The 19,287-nt window shown below is 38.2% G+C and overlaps 1 protein-coding gene across 3 annotated transcripts in view; it reads right to left on the bottom strand.

Moving 5' to 3' along the window:
• LOC141900295 (uncharacterized) overlaps positions 1–19,287 on the bottom strand; it is a 94,945-nt gene that overhangs the window by 28,978 nt on the left and 46,680 nt on the right. For all 3 annotated transcript variants that reach the window (XM_074787112.1, XM_074787113.1, XM_074787114.1), the window contains 9 exons: positions 14,088–14,200; positions 13,039–13,198; positions 12,710–12,958; positions 10,684–10,905; positions 10,336–10,505; positions 8,513–8,714; positions 4,776–4,927; positions 2,671–3,859; positions 2,339–2,583 (listed from right to left, as the gene is read on the bottom strand). In XM_074787112.1, the coding sequence (XP_074643213.1) occupies positions 2,339–2,583; positions 2,671–3,859; positions 4,776–4,927; positions 8,513–8,714; positions 10,336–10,505; positions 10,684–10,905; positions 12,710–12,958; positions 13,039–13,198; positions 14,088–14,200 (2,702 nt within the window). The remainder of the gene's footprint in view (positions 1–2,338; positions 2,584–2,670; positions 3,860–4,775; positions 4,928–8,512; positions 8,715–10,335; positions 10,506–10,683; positions 10,906–12,709; positions 12,959–13,038; positions 13,199–14,087; positions 14,201–19,287) is intronic.

Below are 19,287 nucleotides of genomic sequence, written 5' to 3'. Positions count from 1 at the left end.
ACTAACAATTTCAATACTCAATGCCCCCTGATGAACACGTACAGGAACAAATGATCTTGAAACTCACCATAATCATAGAACATGTCGTGAGCTACAATTTTACAATTTTGCGATTGGGGTAACAAAAGATGCCTAGGTAGCAATATAGTATGGAAATATTAAGTTACTCCACTATTCAATGCCCTTGGTGACCGCATACAACAATATGCGAATGCATCTAAGCCAACTTGGCCAGGTGCTAAAGTGAAATCATAGTAGGCCATCTTGGATGACATCATGACCTAGTTAGGTCATATGATAGGTCAAACAAGTTGACATATTCTTCTATAATACCAAATTGTCGTACCGACTGCTCCATCGTTACTGCATGTATCGCCCTGATAATTTGCCTGGTGGTAGATTTCGTTGTGTTCTATCGCTGGGACGTGGTTTTCAATGAAAATGTATTCTAGAATTTATGTGGTGGGCCATTAACCAAATTTTTTGTAGTATATCCCACTATTCACAGAGGGCATATGGGTCTGCTGGCATAGCCTCTGACTTGAGTTGTCAGTTGATACAGCATGAGTTACTGCTGCCTTCGTGACCCGGCTGCTGAGTCACGAAACAGTTTTTCAAATGTAACAGATGATACAAAATGAAAAAGCAATTAACCCACTCACTGCAACCTACGAAGCACTGCTGCCTGTTCAAAGCAATAAACTCACTTACTGAAATCAGCCAAGTGAGGCGGGAGCATGTGTGACTGAACATTTTTGTTTTGAACGCGGCATCAGACATAACAGAATTATTCATACCAGATGCAATTTTCGATTCTACATAGATGGCGGTAGCTGATGGAACTTCACGATAGTGGGTCACAAAGCAGTCAGTGTTCTGTCAGAGATCGTAAAAAATTTGTTCTGGCGTGATTTAAGGCAAAAGCAAGTAAATGAAAAATATGACAACTTTTATTTTTGTAATAAATGTATTTGTGTAATTTACTTAAACGTGATGGAAAAAAATTTCCCGGATTTTGATTTAAATGAAAAACGTATCATTTCTGAAAAAACATAACACCGTAATTTCACTTTAATTTACCTAACAATTCCGGGAAAAACAGGATGGTTGGCAGGTCTGCATAACAGTTGCGCTTTAGTGGCCAAAAAGATCTTGATTTCTAAGTGAAACCAAAGTGGAAGTCATAATTGTAGACTTACCCGTAAGTTGATGTTTCGCTAACATTCTATGAGTCTATAAACCACGCTTAGAAATAAAAGCTACAACATGCTTAAAAGTGCTCATTCTAACAAACAACAATGGCAGCAAGTTAGCCATCATGAATCTAATCAGGCCAGTTTTTGGGCAAAGGATGAAGCGAAATATCAAGACATTTAATTGAAGCAATGGGGAGCAAAAGCCAACGCAATAGTCTGCTGGGACTTGGATCTGCCAAGAAGAATTTTCAGCTCACACACCCACTGGTTACTCCTGAGAAATTGATGCTTCCAATCATGCAGATGTTCAAAAAACATAACATAACAGAATGCTGCCAACATGATAATAAGGTGCCCCTCCCAAATGGCGCAGGAGCTATTAATAGTGAGGCTTTGTTCACACTGCCAGCCAATCAGGAACAGGTCATTCGCGAGTGCCAGGGTGCAAATATCTAAAAACGAATTAGCGTACACTCGTAGTTGGAAGCGAATGTGTTTAAAATTTACAATAATTTTGCCAGGAATAATTTGTCAAACAGCTTCAAGTCGAAAAATTGGCAAAGTCGGCCGAAATTCCAAGGTCCCGATTTTCAGTTCATTTTCCTATCAAAATCTGTCTCAAAGTCGGATTCTAGAAGTTGGAAATTCAGCTAAGTCGGCTAGAATATATGTTCCGACAGCTTCAAAGCAATGCATTTTTCAATCTTTAAATCAGACCGCTAATTTCAGTTCTTTTTAAAGAGATTGTCACTGGCGCGCAGTGTATTATACACCTGTATATCGAATTTTCTGTCCACTGACACTTGTTAAGGACATGTTTACAATAGTAGACGGCTATAGAATAATGTATTCACCCCATGTGACTCAGTTGTTAGGGTTTAGGGTCTTAACCTGTAGCAAACTCAGATTTTTCTTAGAAAACTCCGAAATCCAACTTACTAATAATTGGAATTTTTCTAAGTTGTCCAAACATGTCCGACTTACGCCAGTTCTACTGTGTATACACCGATAAGGAGACCATATTTGCCAAACATTTTGGTGAGCTAAGTAGGCTAATCATAATCAACCCAGCATGTGAATCCAACATTCAGAATCAAACACATGTGAGTTTTACATACCGCTACATCATAATGACATCATACCTCATAAAACTTCATAATCTTTAATTTGGCAGCAATTTTATTGTCGACATGTTGCTGGTATATTTCACTGTATCTGTTCAGGAGAAATCGTTGAACATGAGGAATTATGTTATGGAGATACAGCTGCATCGTTGGGCATGGTTTAATGTGCTCAGTTATCTGCTGCGTTTCAAGACATTCTGACAATTTTACAACTTTGCAAGCTGCCAAAAACTTATACACAAGCTCTTTGTTAATTCTGTTAGCTGAAAAAAGACAATAAATAAACTAAGCACCACCAATTTTCCATGATTTCCCATCTTAATCAGTACAAAAATATGAAATTAACTTACCAGTGTTCCTGTTTTTAGATTTTTTCGACTCCAAATCAATGAAATAGATGCCCTCTTTATTGATGAAATATTTTTCCAATTTGTGATCAGCGAACATCGGTTTTACATCTAAACTGACAAACTTATTGTGTTTCACAGGAATAATGGCCTTTTGCGTGAGCATTATCTGCATCTCGTCTAAACGTTCCATGAACATTTCTCCTTGATTAAACAAGTGGGTAGCGATGTGGCTCAATCCGACGAGTACATCATTCCTTATGCTATCTCTGCCTAACAGTGTAATGCATTCCAACAGCTCAACGTAGTGCTTCCTGTACGGTTGTTCATGGACTTTACCTTGACTAATGAAGAAGTCCTCCATTCCTTGATAGAACGAATCAATCATTGGTAGAACTTTTAACTCTCCGTGAAAGTCTTCCAATTCAATGGCATATTGCCGGAAAAGATTGGTTGGATCAGACCAACATACTTCTACGCAATATAAGAATTGACCCCTTACATACTCCTCTCCATCAGAAACAAAATCAGTTTTGATCGGCACAAATATTATAGGATGCTGGGTGAACAATTCGCGCATAATAAAAATACTAAGGTATTTTCCCAGATAGTAATAAACTGTTTTGATATGATGTAGGTTTGTGACAAATGTTTTCACCTTCTCAGTACCATCACGTCTGCACCAGCTGATCAAAAGGTTCTTTACCATTTCAGCAGTTATGTGTGAAGACATACCGAGGTAATTTGATAGATCTGTAGCATTTGATTCTCCAGTATTCAAATATGTGACATGGCAATCAAAATACTCCTTTGACGGCCGATTTGGCACAAACAGTTCTTTACCACAGAACAGCTTTTCTTCACATTGCTTACTGGGATTGGGCATACTTGTAAATGTGGTTATAATGCCAGGAACCCAGGCTAGATTTGTCAGTTGCATACCAAATGTGGATTCAACCTGTTTTATTTCCTCATTGGCTTCATTCATCACACTAGTCTTTAGATACTTATTCAAGTGGCTGAATTGTCGCGATAGCCATTGATACAGCGTTTTCATCTGCTGCATGTGAGAGACTTCTTCCTCATTGTAAGTGACGAGGGAATAGAACTCATCACAGACATAATCATCAATTTTGAATGGTCCTAATTTTCCATCTAATAATGGTACAACAGCTGCCCACTCTGACTTTTCCTAAAATAAATAAAAATAATGTGCAAAAAACTTATTTCAAAATAACATTTTTCATCCCATATTTTCTTGGCAATAAGATAAGGGCAGTTGTTAACCCTAAATTACATAGATTTTTGTATTTCATTATATGTCAATTAATTTGTTTTAACTGCTGTTATACTCCGAGCACATGTAGTTGCTGTACTATGTATTAAGACTTGCAAAATGCTATACACACACATACACAAGGTTTCCAGAGAAAAATGAAATACTGTATTTCCAACAAGTGAGGAAACTAAGTAGTTGGAAAATACCATCTTACAGGTGAATCTTGACACTAAAATTTCAAAATAATTGGTCAAGTGGTCAAAATGTTGTTTCAGGTTGGCAAGCTTTGGGTCAATTTAGCTTAAGTTATCAAGTATAATTTTCTATAGGGTTTTGCGCCATCTATGACACATGTTTTATCACATAAATCCACGTTTTTCTCATTTCACTGCAGTCTCAGATATAGATCGTGTATCGATTCTATGTTGTACTATTTATAGCCGCAGTAGGCTATTGTGCAATAAACCAGAGATCGACAAAACAATACTCAAAGACGCTTATACGGTCTGATTGAGTTGTCGATGTCCGTGACAAGACCGACTCACAACCTACCCTCCTCCCCCAATTATCTCAATGGATTTACACAGATCTCAGAACCTGACCAGACAAAGAAAAAAATATCGGATTTCAATCAAATGCGCAAACCATCATAAACTGTCACACCGAAACTTGAGTCTGTACAGGTCTGAACCCCCACAAAATTTTGGGTTTCACTATTTTTTGTCAAAGAAAATTTCTTGCTCACACACATATAACTATGATATAGATATAGACACTGTTATCAAAGAATTTTTAAAATACAGAAATTCATCATTGTGAATAAACTTACTAATTCAGCTAGAGTGAAACACTTTTGACGCTTCCTGACAGACAAATTTCTGAGAACACCAAGACTCGCAAAGAATACAGTCCATGTCTCTTTATCATGCCGAGATGGGGGCACTGGTAAATAACACGCATCTAACAAAACCCATGAGTAACCTGTAAAGTAAATAAATAATCAATAGATTAATAGATTATATTCAGTTTTTCAGGTTCCTTTATGGATTATGACATATCTATGGGCTGATTTTTACTTTAAACTTATTAGAAGTATCTAACCCTTTCACTGCATGCGCGATTGCAGTGATTGCAGTGCAGCGCCCCGTATTTTCCAAACTAGAGGACCAAAGCTACTGAAGCTCGAAATATAAAAGCTCGACAAACTAGGGGTCCAAGGGCACCATGCCCACTTGGGAAGTGGTTTGAAACGCTTAACAATCTAACAATTTCAATTTTCAATGCCCCCTGGTGACCATATACAAAAACCAATGACCTAGGAACTCACCACAATCATTTGTAATTGATTGTGATAACAAAATATGCCTCGTTACTAATTTAATATGGAAATACTAAGATATTCTACTATTCAATACCCCCTGGTGACCATAACCAAAACCCAATGACCTTGAAACTCACCACAATCACAGAACATGTCATAAACTACATCTTTGCAATCGATCATGGTAACAAGATATGCCTAGGTGCCAATATAATAAGGAAATACTAAGTTATTCTACTAATCAACGCCCCCTTGTGACCATATAGAATAACTGATATCCTTAAAACTCACCACAATCATAGACGATGTCATGAGCTACAACTTTGCAATTGATTGTGTTAACAAAATATGCATTGGTACAAATATAATATAGAAATACCAAGATATTGTATTATTCAACGCCCCCTGGTGGCCATATACAAAAACCAATGACCTTGAAACTCACCACAATCATAGAACACGTTATGAGCTACAACTTTTTAATTCATTGTGGTCACAAAATATGCTTAGGTATCAATAAAATGTCGAAAAACTTTTTCCCACCTACAAATGTGTACTGATGACACCAAGATGGCTGCCAATTGCGTCATAATTGGCTGATCAAAAATACCTGTGTCAGGTATTAACTTCCCTTAAAATATCCCTTTCCAAAGAATACCCATCAGCAATTGCAATGAGAAATGGCAAACCAGTCGGAAGCTACATGACTCAGAATTCGGGCCAAAATTGACATTTTTGGGCACTAAAAAGGTCATAGGATGGCCATCTTTAGTCCGATCGACCCAATTTTTGTTATGCTGATGGGCCCTCGGGGATTCAAATATACGAAAGATCAAGGTAATTGATCAAAGCGTCTTCAAAATTTCTCTCAACAAGTTCAAAAACGTGTAAAAAGTGCTGATTTTGGTGAACAACAATGGCTACCAGTCGGCCATCTTGATTCTGACAGGGCCAGTTTTTTTGGCCTGAAGATGTGTCTAGGGTAGATACATGTGTAACCCAAATATCAAGACATAACATTGAAGCGTCTTCAAAACTTCCCTAAGTGACTGGATTCCGTCTACGGACGGACAAAAGGAAGAACAAAAATTGAGCGCAATAGCCCGCTGGGACTAAAGTCGCAAGTGGGCTAAAAATTAGGCACGGCAGGCCTATGGATTGAGAATGAATGCGATTAGAGCGAATGAGAATTTTGAGAAACGAGTTGAAAGTATAATTTTAGCCAGGTGCATTCAGTGGCGTTAGAGGTGCAGCGAATCCAGCAATATTTTAACTACATGATGTTTTTTTTTCTTTGAATACCACGTTTTTGGAGAAATGAAGTAAATTTGCCGAGGCAATATTTAGAACCGTCCGAAATCGGCATTTGGCTGTAGCAATCAAAAATTGCTTCCAACGCGCCGGGCATTTTCAATCCATAATATCGATAAAACGTCAGTACGTAATTAACAGGTCTTGGCTTGGTTGACGTTGATGTCTGGATTAGTACGCAGTAAATAAACTTGGCGGGAAGTATTTCTTATGGGCCACATGCATTATTTTCATATCATCTCAATTTAAGAAAAACACAAAACAAAAACTAATCTAAGGACCATGGGCCCAGATGGATCAACTGAGCTAGTAGGTTTTACTTGAGCACAAAAATCAATTTTTTCTCAGATTTGCAATAACGTATAACGATGAAATCATGGTGCACTGTATAGTAAGCATCTTCAACTTTGATGATATACAAGGTAAGGGGTTTTCCCTATGAATCACTACCGGCAGAACGATCTGTTCTACGTGTATGTTCTTGATGACATCACTGGGAAAGCACTTCACTGGAGGGCTTTCCCAATGTCATTCTCGAGTCGACACAGCAGTTATCTGTAGTTATGTGCGGTCGACACAAAACTACCCTAATATTGTTCCCCATAATTAAAATACTTTCAGATATTCTAACATGAAAATCAGTGCAATTTTTGTCAAAACGCCTCCACATAGACCATAGGGCGGGATTGAGTGGAGAAGGGCCGAGGTGGTTTGGTGATTTTTCTATTGTTTTATTTGAAGAGCTTCTTCCATTCTTCTAGATAACTATATAAATTGGTTGGAGGTTTTTTGGAGGACAATACAGTAACAATACTGTACTTCGCACTGGGTAATAATGCTGTACTCAGCACTGAGTAATAATGCTGTACTCGGCGCTGAGTAACAATACTGGACTTAGCACTTTAATACTGTACCGAGTACTGAGTAGTAATACTGTACTCAGTGCTGAGTAATAATACTCCACTCGGTGCTGAGTAGCAATACTGTACTTGGTGTTGAGTGGTAATACTGTACTCGGTGCTCATTAGTATTACTGTATTCAGTGCTGAGTAACAATACTGTTACTAGGTGATAAGTAATACTGTACCCCGCACTGGGTAGTAATACTCTACTTGGTACTGGGAAGTAGTAAACTGTACTTGGTACTGGATAGTAATACTGTACCTGGCACTGGGTAGTAATACTGTACTTGGTACTGGATAGTAATACTGTACCTGGCACTGGGTAGTAATACTGTACTTGGTACTGGATAGTAATACTGTACCCAGCACTGGGTTATTATACTGTACTTGGTACTGGATAGTAATACTGTACTTGGTACTGGATAGTACAACTGTACCATAATACTGTACCTGGCACTGGGTAGTAATACTGTACTTGGTACTGGGAAGTAGTACTGTACTTGGTACTGGATAGTAATACTGTACTCAGCACAAAATTGTAATACTGGACCCATTGCTTGGTAGATATACCCAGTGCAGAGTAATGATTCTATATTTGGCGCTTAGTAGCAATACTGTGCTCGGTGCTTGGTAGTAATATCGTACTCAGCGCTTGATAGTAACATCATACTCGGGGTATCGAATTCCATTCGTACAATATTGTATAGGTGGTGCATAGGTCTGAATTTTAGGCCTAAAATCGCTCAACTGATATGGTAGGTACATAAGCAAAGAATCTTCAAATTTATACTTTGCCTTACAAGAAAGCTGCTCTGAGTTGATTTCAGCAACAAACAATTGCTGCTAGTCAGCTTGTCTTGACTATGACTGAACCAATTTTTGAGCTAAGGCAGGTTCATGTCAAGATCTAATCAAAACTTCCCAAAAAAACTGGATTCTATCCACATATGAACCAATTAACGAAGTGAGAATACTGGCCAAACGGAAACATTCTGCAGAATTATTACTGCTCTGGTGATCAATGAGACGGACCTGGTAAAGATCTTTGTAGATCCAATACATTTTCATAGTCAGGTGTGAAGTGAATAGCATCCGTTGAAGGGTTCTTCATTCCTCGATTCGTTTTTACAGGTACGCATCCTAGCAAACTTGATAGATTTAGAATGTTTGGTTCTTTCGACAGTTGAATTTTCAGGTAAATGACGTAACTAATCAGTGTATCCTCATCTTTGTCCTGAAAAACATTTAATTTAATCTCCTACATTACTGAGAAAACCATGAAATGTTCAAACTAGGGGTCCAGGGACACCCTGCCCACTTGGTGAAATGCTTCACAATCTGACAATTCCATATTCTCTGACAATTCCATATTCAACATTCCCTGGTGAAGGAATACAGTAATCGTTCAATGAGTTTGAAATTCACCACAATCAAATAACCTGTCTTGAGTTACAGTTTTGCAGTCGCGTCTGGTTACAAAATATCCATAGGTACCAATATAAATAGGAAAATTGTATGTAATTCAATATTCAACACTCCCTGGTGGCGAGAAAAAAAATCTGGGTAACCCCAAGTCCATGTGGGGAGATGAATACTACGACAATGTTAAAATTGATCAAATATCAAGTTAAATCCTGTCAATATTTTTCTCAAAAAATCATTTTTGATCAAGAAATGAGGACTGATGACACTAAGATGGCTACCGATCAAGTCACACTTAACTGATCAAAGAATTCATTCAATATGTATAAGAGCCATTCTCAAAGTATCAATAACCATCACGAATTTTAATGAAAAATGGCCAACCATTTGGGAGCTACAGGAGGGCACAGAAAAGGTCACATGATGGCAATATTGCGTTCAATTGACCCAATTTTTGTTATGCTGCTGCACCATGATAATACATAATACAAACATATTGAAAAGATCAAGATATTTCATCAAAGCTTTCTCAAGATTTCCCTTGAATACTTCAATAAAGAACCATGGGTCCATTAGGATCAATTGAGCACATTTTAGTTTAGAGCACAAAAATCGTTTTGTTCTTGGATCTGCGATTATATATAAACAGCTGATAAAGACGAAATCATCATGGTGCACTGTGTAGTACGCATGTTCAACTTGATATACAGTTGATATACATGGTACTGGGTTTCCCTATGAGTCACAAGTACATGGTAGAACAGTTCTCTGTAATGATGTCACTGGCAAAGCCCTTCTAGAGGAATTTCCAAGTGATGCCCTCTGAATGGCTTTCCCTGTGATGTCATAAAACTAGGTCAAGTATAGTAGAATGGGAAACAATTTATCAAAATTGTGCACATTTTCTCCCAGTACTTCCAAATAGCTTAGAACTGATGGACGAAACCTGCTATATCAATTCTGCTATCTATTTTCCACCTATTGACAAAATATCAGCTGTGTATATCCATTGGTTACAATGTGCCACCAAGAGCTAACAGAAAGTTACTCTCAGGAGCATTCTATAAGGATCAACACAGTTGATCCTAAAATTGTGCGATTTTGGCAAACAACAATGGTTGCCAGTCGGCCATCTTGAGTCTGGTCGGGCCAGTTTTAAGGCAGAAGATGCATCTGTATACCAAAGATCCAGACAATCCATTGAAGCGTCTTCAAAACTTCCCAAAATAACTGGATTCTATCTCCGGAAGAAAAATAAATGCAATAGTCCGTTAGGCCTAAGTCCCAAGTCGGCTAAAAAGCATGCTAGTACATAATAGCAACATCAATTGAATTCATACATGATTCATTCCCAAGTTCTCAACTCTCTCCTAAATTCATGTTTAGACACTGTTAGATTTTGAAAATTTCTGACTTCTCTTATAATCACATACCTTCCAAATGTCTGACTTAAGTATAGGCACAATGTGATGATTTATAACATCTGGTGCATTCAGATGTTTGACGCCGAGTTCTTCAAGCATTCTTTTTATCTGTGGATTAGCTACTTCATCAAGACATGACAATATCGCCAGGTTTAGAATGCTTACATCTGGGGGATAATCTGCGAAGATAAATGTATGAGTTGAAAATGCAACAGGCTTATTTTACGGTATATTCATAGATTTGTAAAATTTCGTATATTTTATACGATATGTTATGTTATGTTAGGCCCGTATATGATATATTATATCCAGTACTAAGTTGATTGATCAGGTTCGATGCTTTGCCCAAAAGTTTACCTCCATAAGTGCACCTTCGACTAGGTTTCGATTTTGCATTGGAATCTTTCCCAGCCATCTGAGGAAAGAACACAGTTCCAGAGGCTAGCGATATGAGCCGCCCGCAGGTGAGCGGAAATATCTTCATTGCCCGAATCTGATTAAGAATTGTCGAATTATCTTGAAACTCATCCAAACTACGATGAATACACACCAACCATTTGGCGAGACTGACTATATCATCTGTAAACATAAACGAAGAAAAGATAAACGTTTCTTTATTTCCTTAACGTTTCTATGGTTAATTCGTCATTCATAATTGTCATTTTGCTTTAATCATCACTATTTTGGGGGTCCATTAGCACTGCTTATGTAAAATAGTATCCGTTAAACCGTCACTGCACAAATAAATATACAACAATGGGTGCTGCACTGTTTATTAATCATGCCATACTAGCTCATAACAGTCCCTGTCATCCTCACTGAATTGAACCTGATGGCATCGAGACTAGCCGAGGTACAATAAATTGCCCATGGGCAAAGTGTGGTTTACCTTGAAAGCTAGAGGTTGTTTGGGGTAAGGGCATTGCTTGAAAAATCTTTTTAATTTGTGACTTCGAAGTTCTACAAGTTTAAATATTGTATTTTATCTTTCTTAAAGGATTATTTTGTAGTCAAATAAGACCAAAGATATACATTTGTTTATGGTCCACATCCAAAATTTCGTAGGGTACAGGTAGGCGCGGCATGGAAACTATTTTATATTTTCAAAGAAATATTTTTTCATAATATGAAAAAATATTCAAATAAAATTCATATGATGTCACATATCAGAGGGTGGCTGTAAGTATGGCCGCGGACCGGTGCAGTAAGAAATCGGCGTATTAGATCATTTTAAATCCTGGAATTTACCACTACAATATTCAGACCTCGACTTATAGCTATAGTTTGCTGCTTAGTATTTTCAGGTCAAAAGAAATTACAATTTATTACAAATTCTATCAAACAGAAAACACAGCGCTCTTCTGCTGATGAAATGTCAGACGCGCCAGCAAGCAGCGTTACAGTATCACTATAGTAGTGTATACTGTACGGGCGTGTGTTTGTGTGTGCAACAGTCCAATCTAATGATTTCCGCGCGCATGTGGAGGCCTTGTGTAAGTGAATGTTCGCTTACACTTCAATGTCAATCAAATCAATCACCGGGTATTAAAATGAAACAATACCTATGGCGGAGAATAATTACATTCTCACCAGCAATGAGCATTTGAAATTTGCACGTATACGGCACCTAGTCCAATGAAACATTCGCCATTCTATGGCTTTCCCATAATTATTTCAGTAGCGCCGGAATTCCCCGTATATCCCAAAAACAGCCAATCACATTTGATCGTAGAGACAACGCCCCCCCCCAATCGAGGTCATTGCAATTTTATACGCGAGAGCTAAGAATTTTACCGCCAAAAACAGTTTTTCGTAGAATTTTAACAATGTTGACCATGTCATCGACGGAGTTTCGCCATGTCTTCAATTGCATCGATAATACGTCGTTTAAGCCGAGAACCAATGAAACAAATGCTCACATAAAAAAACGTACCGCGATTTTACATGAATTGGCTCAATGCCAACTTCATATCGCTGACAAAGGTAAACCAAAAACCTTGCCACAATAGTATAGCCCAAGCGTGCAGCTTCATGTGCAGCTAGGATTATGTCATTACCAGATATCCCTCAGCGATTTTACGAGCAATCAGAATGCTGCCGTTAAGTTTTCTTGTGGCAAACTTGCGCATGTACCTGCGGCAAACCTGTGCATGTACCTGCAGGACACACAGTCTAGTATTACAACACAGTATAGTATTACAAGTATTACAACTACCTAATTGCACGTGCTTATTCATTCATGGTAAATATAGCCTCAGTGCAAAGAATGTTCAACAAAAAAGTTTTAAGAACTTGCGAAGAAAAGCGAGAAATTTAACTGCAGTACTTTTAAATGACACATGGACATGTTATTTTTTTGGTCATAGGCCATGCGTGTACAGACCTTCAGTGAAGCTGTCTTTCTTCTCCCATTGTTGAGCGATTGACTTTCCGATGTCAAGTATATGTTGACTTGACAACATTTGGACTCCAAGGCTAAGTAACATTGCAGATGATATGAGAGAAGACACGTCCGCGTGTAAATACGACAATCCCAAGTGTTGAAGCAGCAAAGTAGGAGTAATTACTTCATGTACCAATAGATCTGGGCATATGACCATCTGCGATGGTAATTTCCATTCAATTTCTTGGTCTGTAAATCAGAGTGACAATGAAAAATAGCTATTTCACATGATAAATATAGCACCGTTGTACAAACGAAATGCTACCTACTAGCATTAGGCTGTGTAGGAAGACATGGTCTACCCCTAAGCTTTTGATGGATTTGAGTAGCAAGTGGGTGAAAGAACGGATCCACAATTTCCTCTTCCAATGGTACAAACTGTAAGTATCTCATAACTGCTCTGACATCATCAACACCTGATGCCAAAACCTGAAATTATAGAAAAATTGGGTGAACATTTACAGGAAACTCATTAATAACCAACTCCCCTCTGAATAAGCAGTTCTTTATTTTTTTCAGATTCAATAAAATTAAATTGGATTTATGTTTGCTGAAAGAAATTTGATTGAATCTGCAATGGCTAAATCAAGGTCATCGATGCCTAGTGCTGATTTGAGTAAAATATTTTTTCACCTCCCCCCAAATTTGCACAAGTGTCAACGTTTCTGTAGTGCAGATAAAGTCCAACCAAAAATCAAAATAACTAAAGATTTCACGCAGTAGAAATTTAAAATCCATTTTCCATCACGAAATAAAACCCCCGGAAGTAAAACAGTTTTTGATATTGCAGTCATACACGTGGATACTTGCTTGCTAATATCTGCAGCAAACCAAACAAGGAAGATGTGTGTCGATATGCTGAACCCAGTAACATCGATAAAAATGGATTACTTATACTTTATCAGAAATAAAATGCTTCATAGAAATATTTTTAGCTTGCACAAAGCACTAATTCAATAAATCATAAATTGGACAATATGGACTTCACTAACACAAAAGTCCTAAAAAATCCTGTGTTCGCACGATAAAGAATTTAACACTCCTGAATCCTGTTCAACAACTGTGAGTTCAATTCAGAGTTGAAATCATTTTCAAGTTAAATTCAAGTAAAACCTACCCCAGAACTATGGAACTGGGTCCTGGTCATTTTGACTCGAGGCTTTTCTTACAAATTGGATTCATAAAGCATGACATGGACTTGTTGAGATACTGCATAGTAACATAGGATGTTACCAAGTACGATAAGCTAATATTTTCATAGCTAAAAAGATCCCTCTGTGCCCTCTGAAAAACAAGGTATTTTAAAAGTACAGTTTACCTTGAACGACTCCAAAGCCTCAATAAAAAGTTCAGGAATCTCATTTCTGAGCCATTGGTTCCATGAACTATCACGATCAACATCTTCTCGGGAAGATGGAACGTCGAAGTCACCTACATAAAAATCAATCCATTTATCATTATACAGTACTGGTGGTGGAGCTAACACTCAAAACCGTGTTAAACCTTTTACCTGCTAACAGTTTCCCTCCCTATATTGCAAGGGAAAATTTGAGAATTTTTGAAAATAACAGATATACCACCATATTGCGTCTCATAAGTTAAAGGTACCAATATTTGACATTGTTTAATAGGTGCTGACATATCTCAATAGATTTCAACTTATGAACAATTTTGGGGTGCTTGCCAAATAGGGTGGGTGAAATATACGCTGCATAGCAGGATAGATACGCTGAAGGGGTTAGTTGGTGATAAACTAAAAATGATGGATTGCCATATATGTCACCCAGTTATGTTAAAAGTTATGAAGCCATCCTGAAAGAGCTACATGATTTTCAATAGGTAGAATCGATAGACCTAGCCTATCACAACTCTAGGGTTTCAAGAAAATAAATTGTCATTTATGGTGTATAGAATGCATGAGAAATTCAAGAAATTCCCATGGAATTTTGGGACTTAAGATGGCTACTAATTGAGAAAAAATCAACTGATTAAAAAATCTGTCAAAGATCTCTTCTCACATTATCACACTATACCCATTGCTATTTCATGTAAAAATTGCAAACCTTAAGCAAGCTACAGACTGGTAATTCAGGCCGAGAAAGGTCACAGGACAACCATTTGCGTCTGATTGACCCAATTGCTTGTATGATGATGGACCCTAGGGGGATACATATGCAACATCAAGAAAATGGATCAAGACTTCTTCAAAATTACCCTTGAAAACTTCATTATGTGCAAACAGTACTCAACGAAATAGTGTAATGACGAAAAAATGGCAGCCAGTCAGCATTCGGGAAACTGATTGGGCCAGATTTTCATAAGTCATCTCTTGTAGAATACATTATACATGTACTAGAATTGTGACCAGAGAACAGAAAGAACCAATTTAGAAACTTCTAATGCATTCACAGATGTGAAGTGACAGAAACTAAATAAACAAATCTGACAGTACAACAATAAAGGGTACCAGTAAACACAAAAATCAAAACTATAATAGCACAAAGGTGTGAGGAACATTATTTTACTAAGTAGTGATAGGGAATGAACAACACTTAGTACACAGGGATGAAAACAGGAGGTATTGAAATCCGCGGAAATTTTTAAACATTATGAATTTACCTTTACACTATATAACCTACTGGAAAACATTCAATAATTCACTGACGATATATTATTCCTAATTGAAAAGCGATCGCCGTACTGAACGCAGTGGCGCTAGCAGTCAGTACTGAGGCATCATTATGATAAGGCATGTGAACACAGTGGCGCTAGCAGTCGGTACTGAGGCATGTTATGTTAAGGCAAGAGAACACAGTGGCGCTAACAGTCGGTACTCGGGAATTCTTATTTCAACGCCGGCGCGGTCCATTGCTAATGGAATAGCGATTCTCATTTCCTCGGCTAAGAAAAGGGGGCCTCTGAATTATTAAGTTACGGATTCTGAAATTCACTCCTGGACACAAACCAATGACACAATGATAATCCGATAAGGGTATCTTTTTGAGTTTTATTATTTCAACACACAAGAAGAGATATTAAACTATTTAATTTGCCATATTATACAGTATTACAATCACACGGGATCCAGATCACGCAGGAATCAGTTTAACCGTAAACTTTCAAACAATTTAGATTAAACTCGTTTAAGAGTCCAGTTTAACCATCTCTCGTTCTGAAACTATTTTCACTTACAACGGAAAATGATAGTTCTAACAAAACATACACGAATTATAGCCATGAATTACAGGTTAAGGACAAAGAATGTAAGCCGAGCAACAATTCAATTTCTACTATACCGCCGACACTTCTCTGCTAATTTCTGAAGAATCTCATTTCGATCAGCCCTTTTGGCTTTGGCCTGGGCGGCTGCTGCATGAACGATCCTAGCTCTTTTCGCTGTCTCGATATTCGATTCTCTTGCTTTTCGTTTTTAGATTGTTTCAGTTTTCCGTGCTTGGATCGCTTTTAAATGAGATTCCCGCTTTTCTTTTGTTTCTTCGAGTTCTTGCTTATAAACTTGTGCAGCTGAAGCCATGTTTACATTCAAACCCGTGGGACGGATGGGATCGCGGCGAATGTCATTTCTATTGAAAAAATCCACAGCCGACTTTCCAGCCAACGAATACTTCACTGTCTGTAAGGCACTGTATGTTGATGTATTCAACCGGTTGGATGTAGTATCCACAATATTCGACATTTCGCTGAATGAACTTTCAACTAGTGGGCATGTGAAGCAACTTAGGAGCGCAAATACCATTTTTGAAAGATAAGGATATGCTTTAGCCATGTGCGACCACCATTTGTCTATAGGCACCGGTATTGACTCGTCAGAAATAGGTTCTGGGAGTGTCTTGTCAGCCGTGTAACGGTGTACCTCAAGTTGGTAGCTGTCAACCTCATCTGAATTCAGAACATGTGTTGCTATATTTGGCAAATCCTTTAGATATTTCAAGGTCAAGGTATGACCGCGACATGCTGGATCAATTGCAGCTATACGTAACAGTGTCTTACTGTTAAGCGGTAGTTTCTTTGCCAAATATTTAGCACAAGAGATGTAGGCCTTTCTGACTTTGTCGTAAAATTCATTGACAAGTGGATCTTTTGGATTCTCACTGATAAGTTTTGAGGCTTTGTCTCCAACAAACATTTCACTCGGTTTCATCATACAAAGATCAAAATCGATACTAACTAATTTTCGATCATCGGCAGGGATCTTGTCAGGCCGAATAAAGCAACAGAGAAATTCCCGGAATACACTGACTTGTTCATCAATAAGCTTATGTATCAACGGCTCTCGCTTTTGAACTTTCAGAACGTATTTTTTCAGAACAAGCAAAACTGAAATCAGGAAATTCAGGTACATAACTGTCCGTTTTCGGTCGACAAACAATCGATCGGTAATTCGATTTTTTCTTGCTTTTCCGTCCTCAGTAAGTTTCTTGTTTTTACACAGTTGACTGTATCTCTTTAATGCGATCTCGTGCAGGTTCTGAAATACCCAAGCGCCGATAAATTTCTACGCAACGGGCTTGATATATAACGCGATCACCTGGATTCAAAAAACCGAAGTAGAACACTGTGTAGGCTTCTAACTTACGTTCTAAATCAACAGCGGCATCGTGCAAAGACAGCCACCTGGTAACAACATATCTTTCGGGCATCGTGAAGTTAAATCCTAACAAAGAACATATTTCACGAAGGTAATCATCGCGCAAGTCAGGTGACCATTTCAAATCATTGTACAGATCTGTAATTAGCTTTTCGATCACTTTATCAAAACAATTGGTAAACTGTTTTGACGAATTGTGTACGTGGTGCGACGAGTCGCCGTCGATGTTTAGAAGGTGAGGGACCTTATCACGCAACCTGGTCTCGAACCCGGATCTGCAGCCACGCATGACATTACATGAATCAACGAGAACGGACATTAAATGATCATAAGATATCTGCTGACGGTCCAACTCGTCAATGACCTCGTTAAAAATACTTTCACTTTTAGCTGAGATGACCTCAAGTGAAGAGACATGACGAAACACGATTTTTTTCTCGACGGGTGAATAAAAACTGGCGAGAATAGAAAGAACTTTTTTCAGACTTAAACTTGTTGCTTCATCGATGTTGAGAGAGAAGAAGTTCTCATTTAGTTCTTCATTAAACTGATCTGAAAATGTCTTGGCCAAGCCATGTTTCATTTTGTACGATGCTGTAACTCTGGAAATTTGTAAGTGCGACAGGGCATTTCTGTCATTACATAAGGCTTTAATCAGATCTATCATATCCGGAACAATGCTAAATGACATGTTTTTGTCGGCAATGAATGCAAGCAGCATAGCCTCAGAATGAAGAACCCGGTCCTGCACTGGAATGAAAGGTTCAACTTTCGGACGACTGCTCTCATTTACAGTGGATGGTGAATCTTTAAATGCTTGCCAAAGACCATACGTTTTCTCCTGTTGTGATGTTGAAGACCCTGCAAGGTAAACATTGAGGACTCAATCGATTGTCTGTTTTTATTTATTCTTAGACCGAATGTCTAGGCCTCAAATTATTTGATCTAATTTCATATCTAAAAGCTGCAAATAAAATTCTGCAGCCGGGATTCCTGCAGAAATTTTTTCCACAGAACAAACTAAGGTACCGACTGGGTAAAATTTTTTGTTCAAAAACAAAGGAGGCATACCTGGTAGTTTGTAATTACTTCTTCTGTCTTTATCTATATCTTTGTTTTTTTGCTTTTACGTGATCAGTAATGGCAACCTTTCCCCGTGCACCATAGTTTATTTCGCTGTTGCACCAGATGCATAATGCTCTTCCAGCAACGCTGATTTTTCTTATACATTCAGCGAGGGGAACATCATCGATAACGGTCTCTAACCAATTCCATTTCCACAGATTTTTTAATCCTTCATCAACCCCCCCTGATGGGTCTACAGAAGAGCACCTGTCTATGATCTTACGACCCATGACGAACAAACTGCTAATAGCACCCCAGCATTCAAAACAAAACTACGGCGCGGGAAGCTTAATACAATAGACAGACAGGTAGACGCGGTGATACGCGCACGCTAATAGTTATCACGTGAGATTATTGATTTTCTTTACACACACAATCTGATCGTACATCGTAGCGATATAAAAATAGAACGCTTTTACGGTTCGGTTCGGTAGGCCTATGTTACCGCAAACGATGTCTGATTCAGAGAGAATGTCACAGAGTCCACCACCCCCCCCCCATTTCTCAACGGATTTGCACTGATCTCAAGAATGATAAAAATGGGCCCTTTTCCGCGGTTCCGCGGAAGATTTTCATCCCTGAGTACATGTAGAGAATTAACTGGTATCGTATAGTTGATTTTTCTCAAGAAAATAACTGATCTGGTGGAGTAACTGGTGGAGTACCCGGCATTTAGATTAATTAGCATATGCTAGAGTTGTAAAGTTTACAAATACATGTTGATTCGGGTGTCTCTTGGCTTTATATCTGTCGTTATACATGTTTATGCTTTTAATCACAGGCT

This window comes from Tubulanus polymorphus, chromosome 2 (assembly GCF_964204645.1).
Source record: "Tubulanus polymorphus chromosome 2, tnTubPoly1.2, whole genome shotgun sequence".
NCBI lineage: Eukaryota > Metazoa > Nemertea > Palaeonemertea > Tubulaniformes > Tubulanidae > Tubulanus > Tubulanus polymorphus.
The sequence above is the reverse complement of the archived record's forward strand: the minus strand, read 5'-3'. Positions and strand labels throughout refer to the sequence as shown.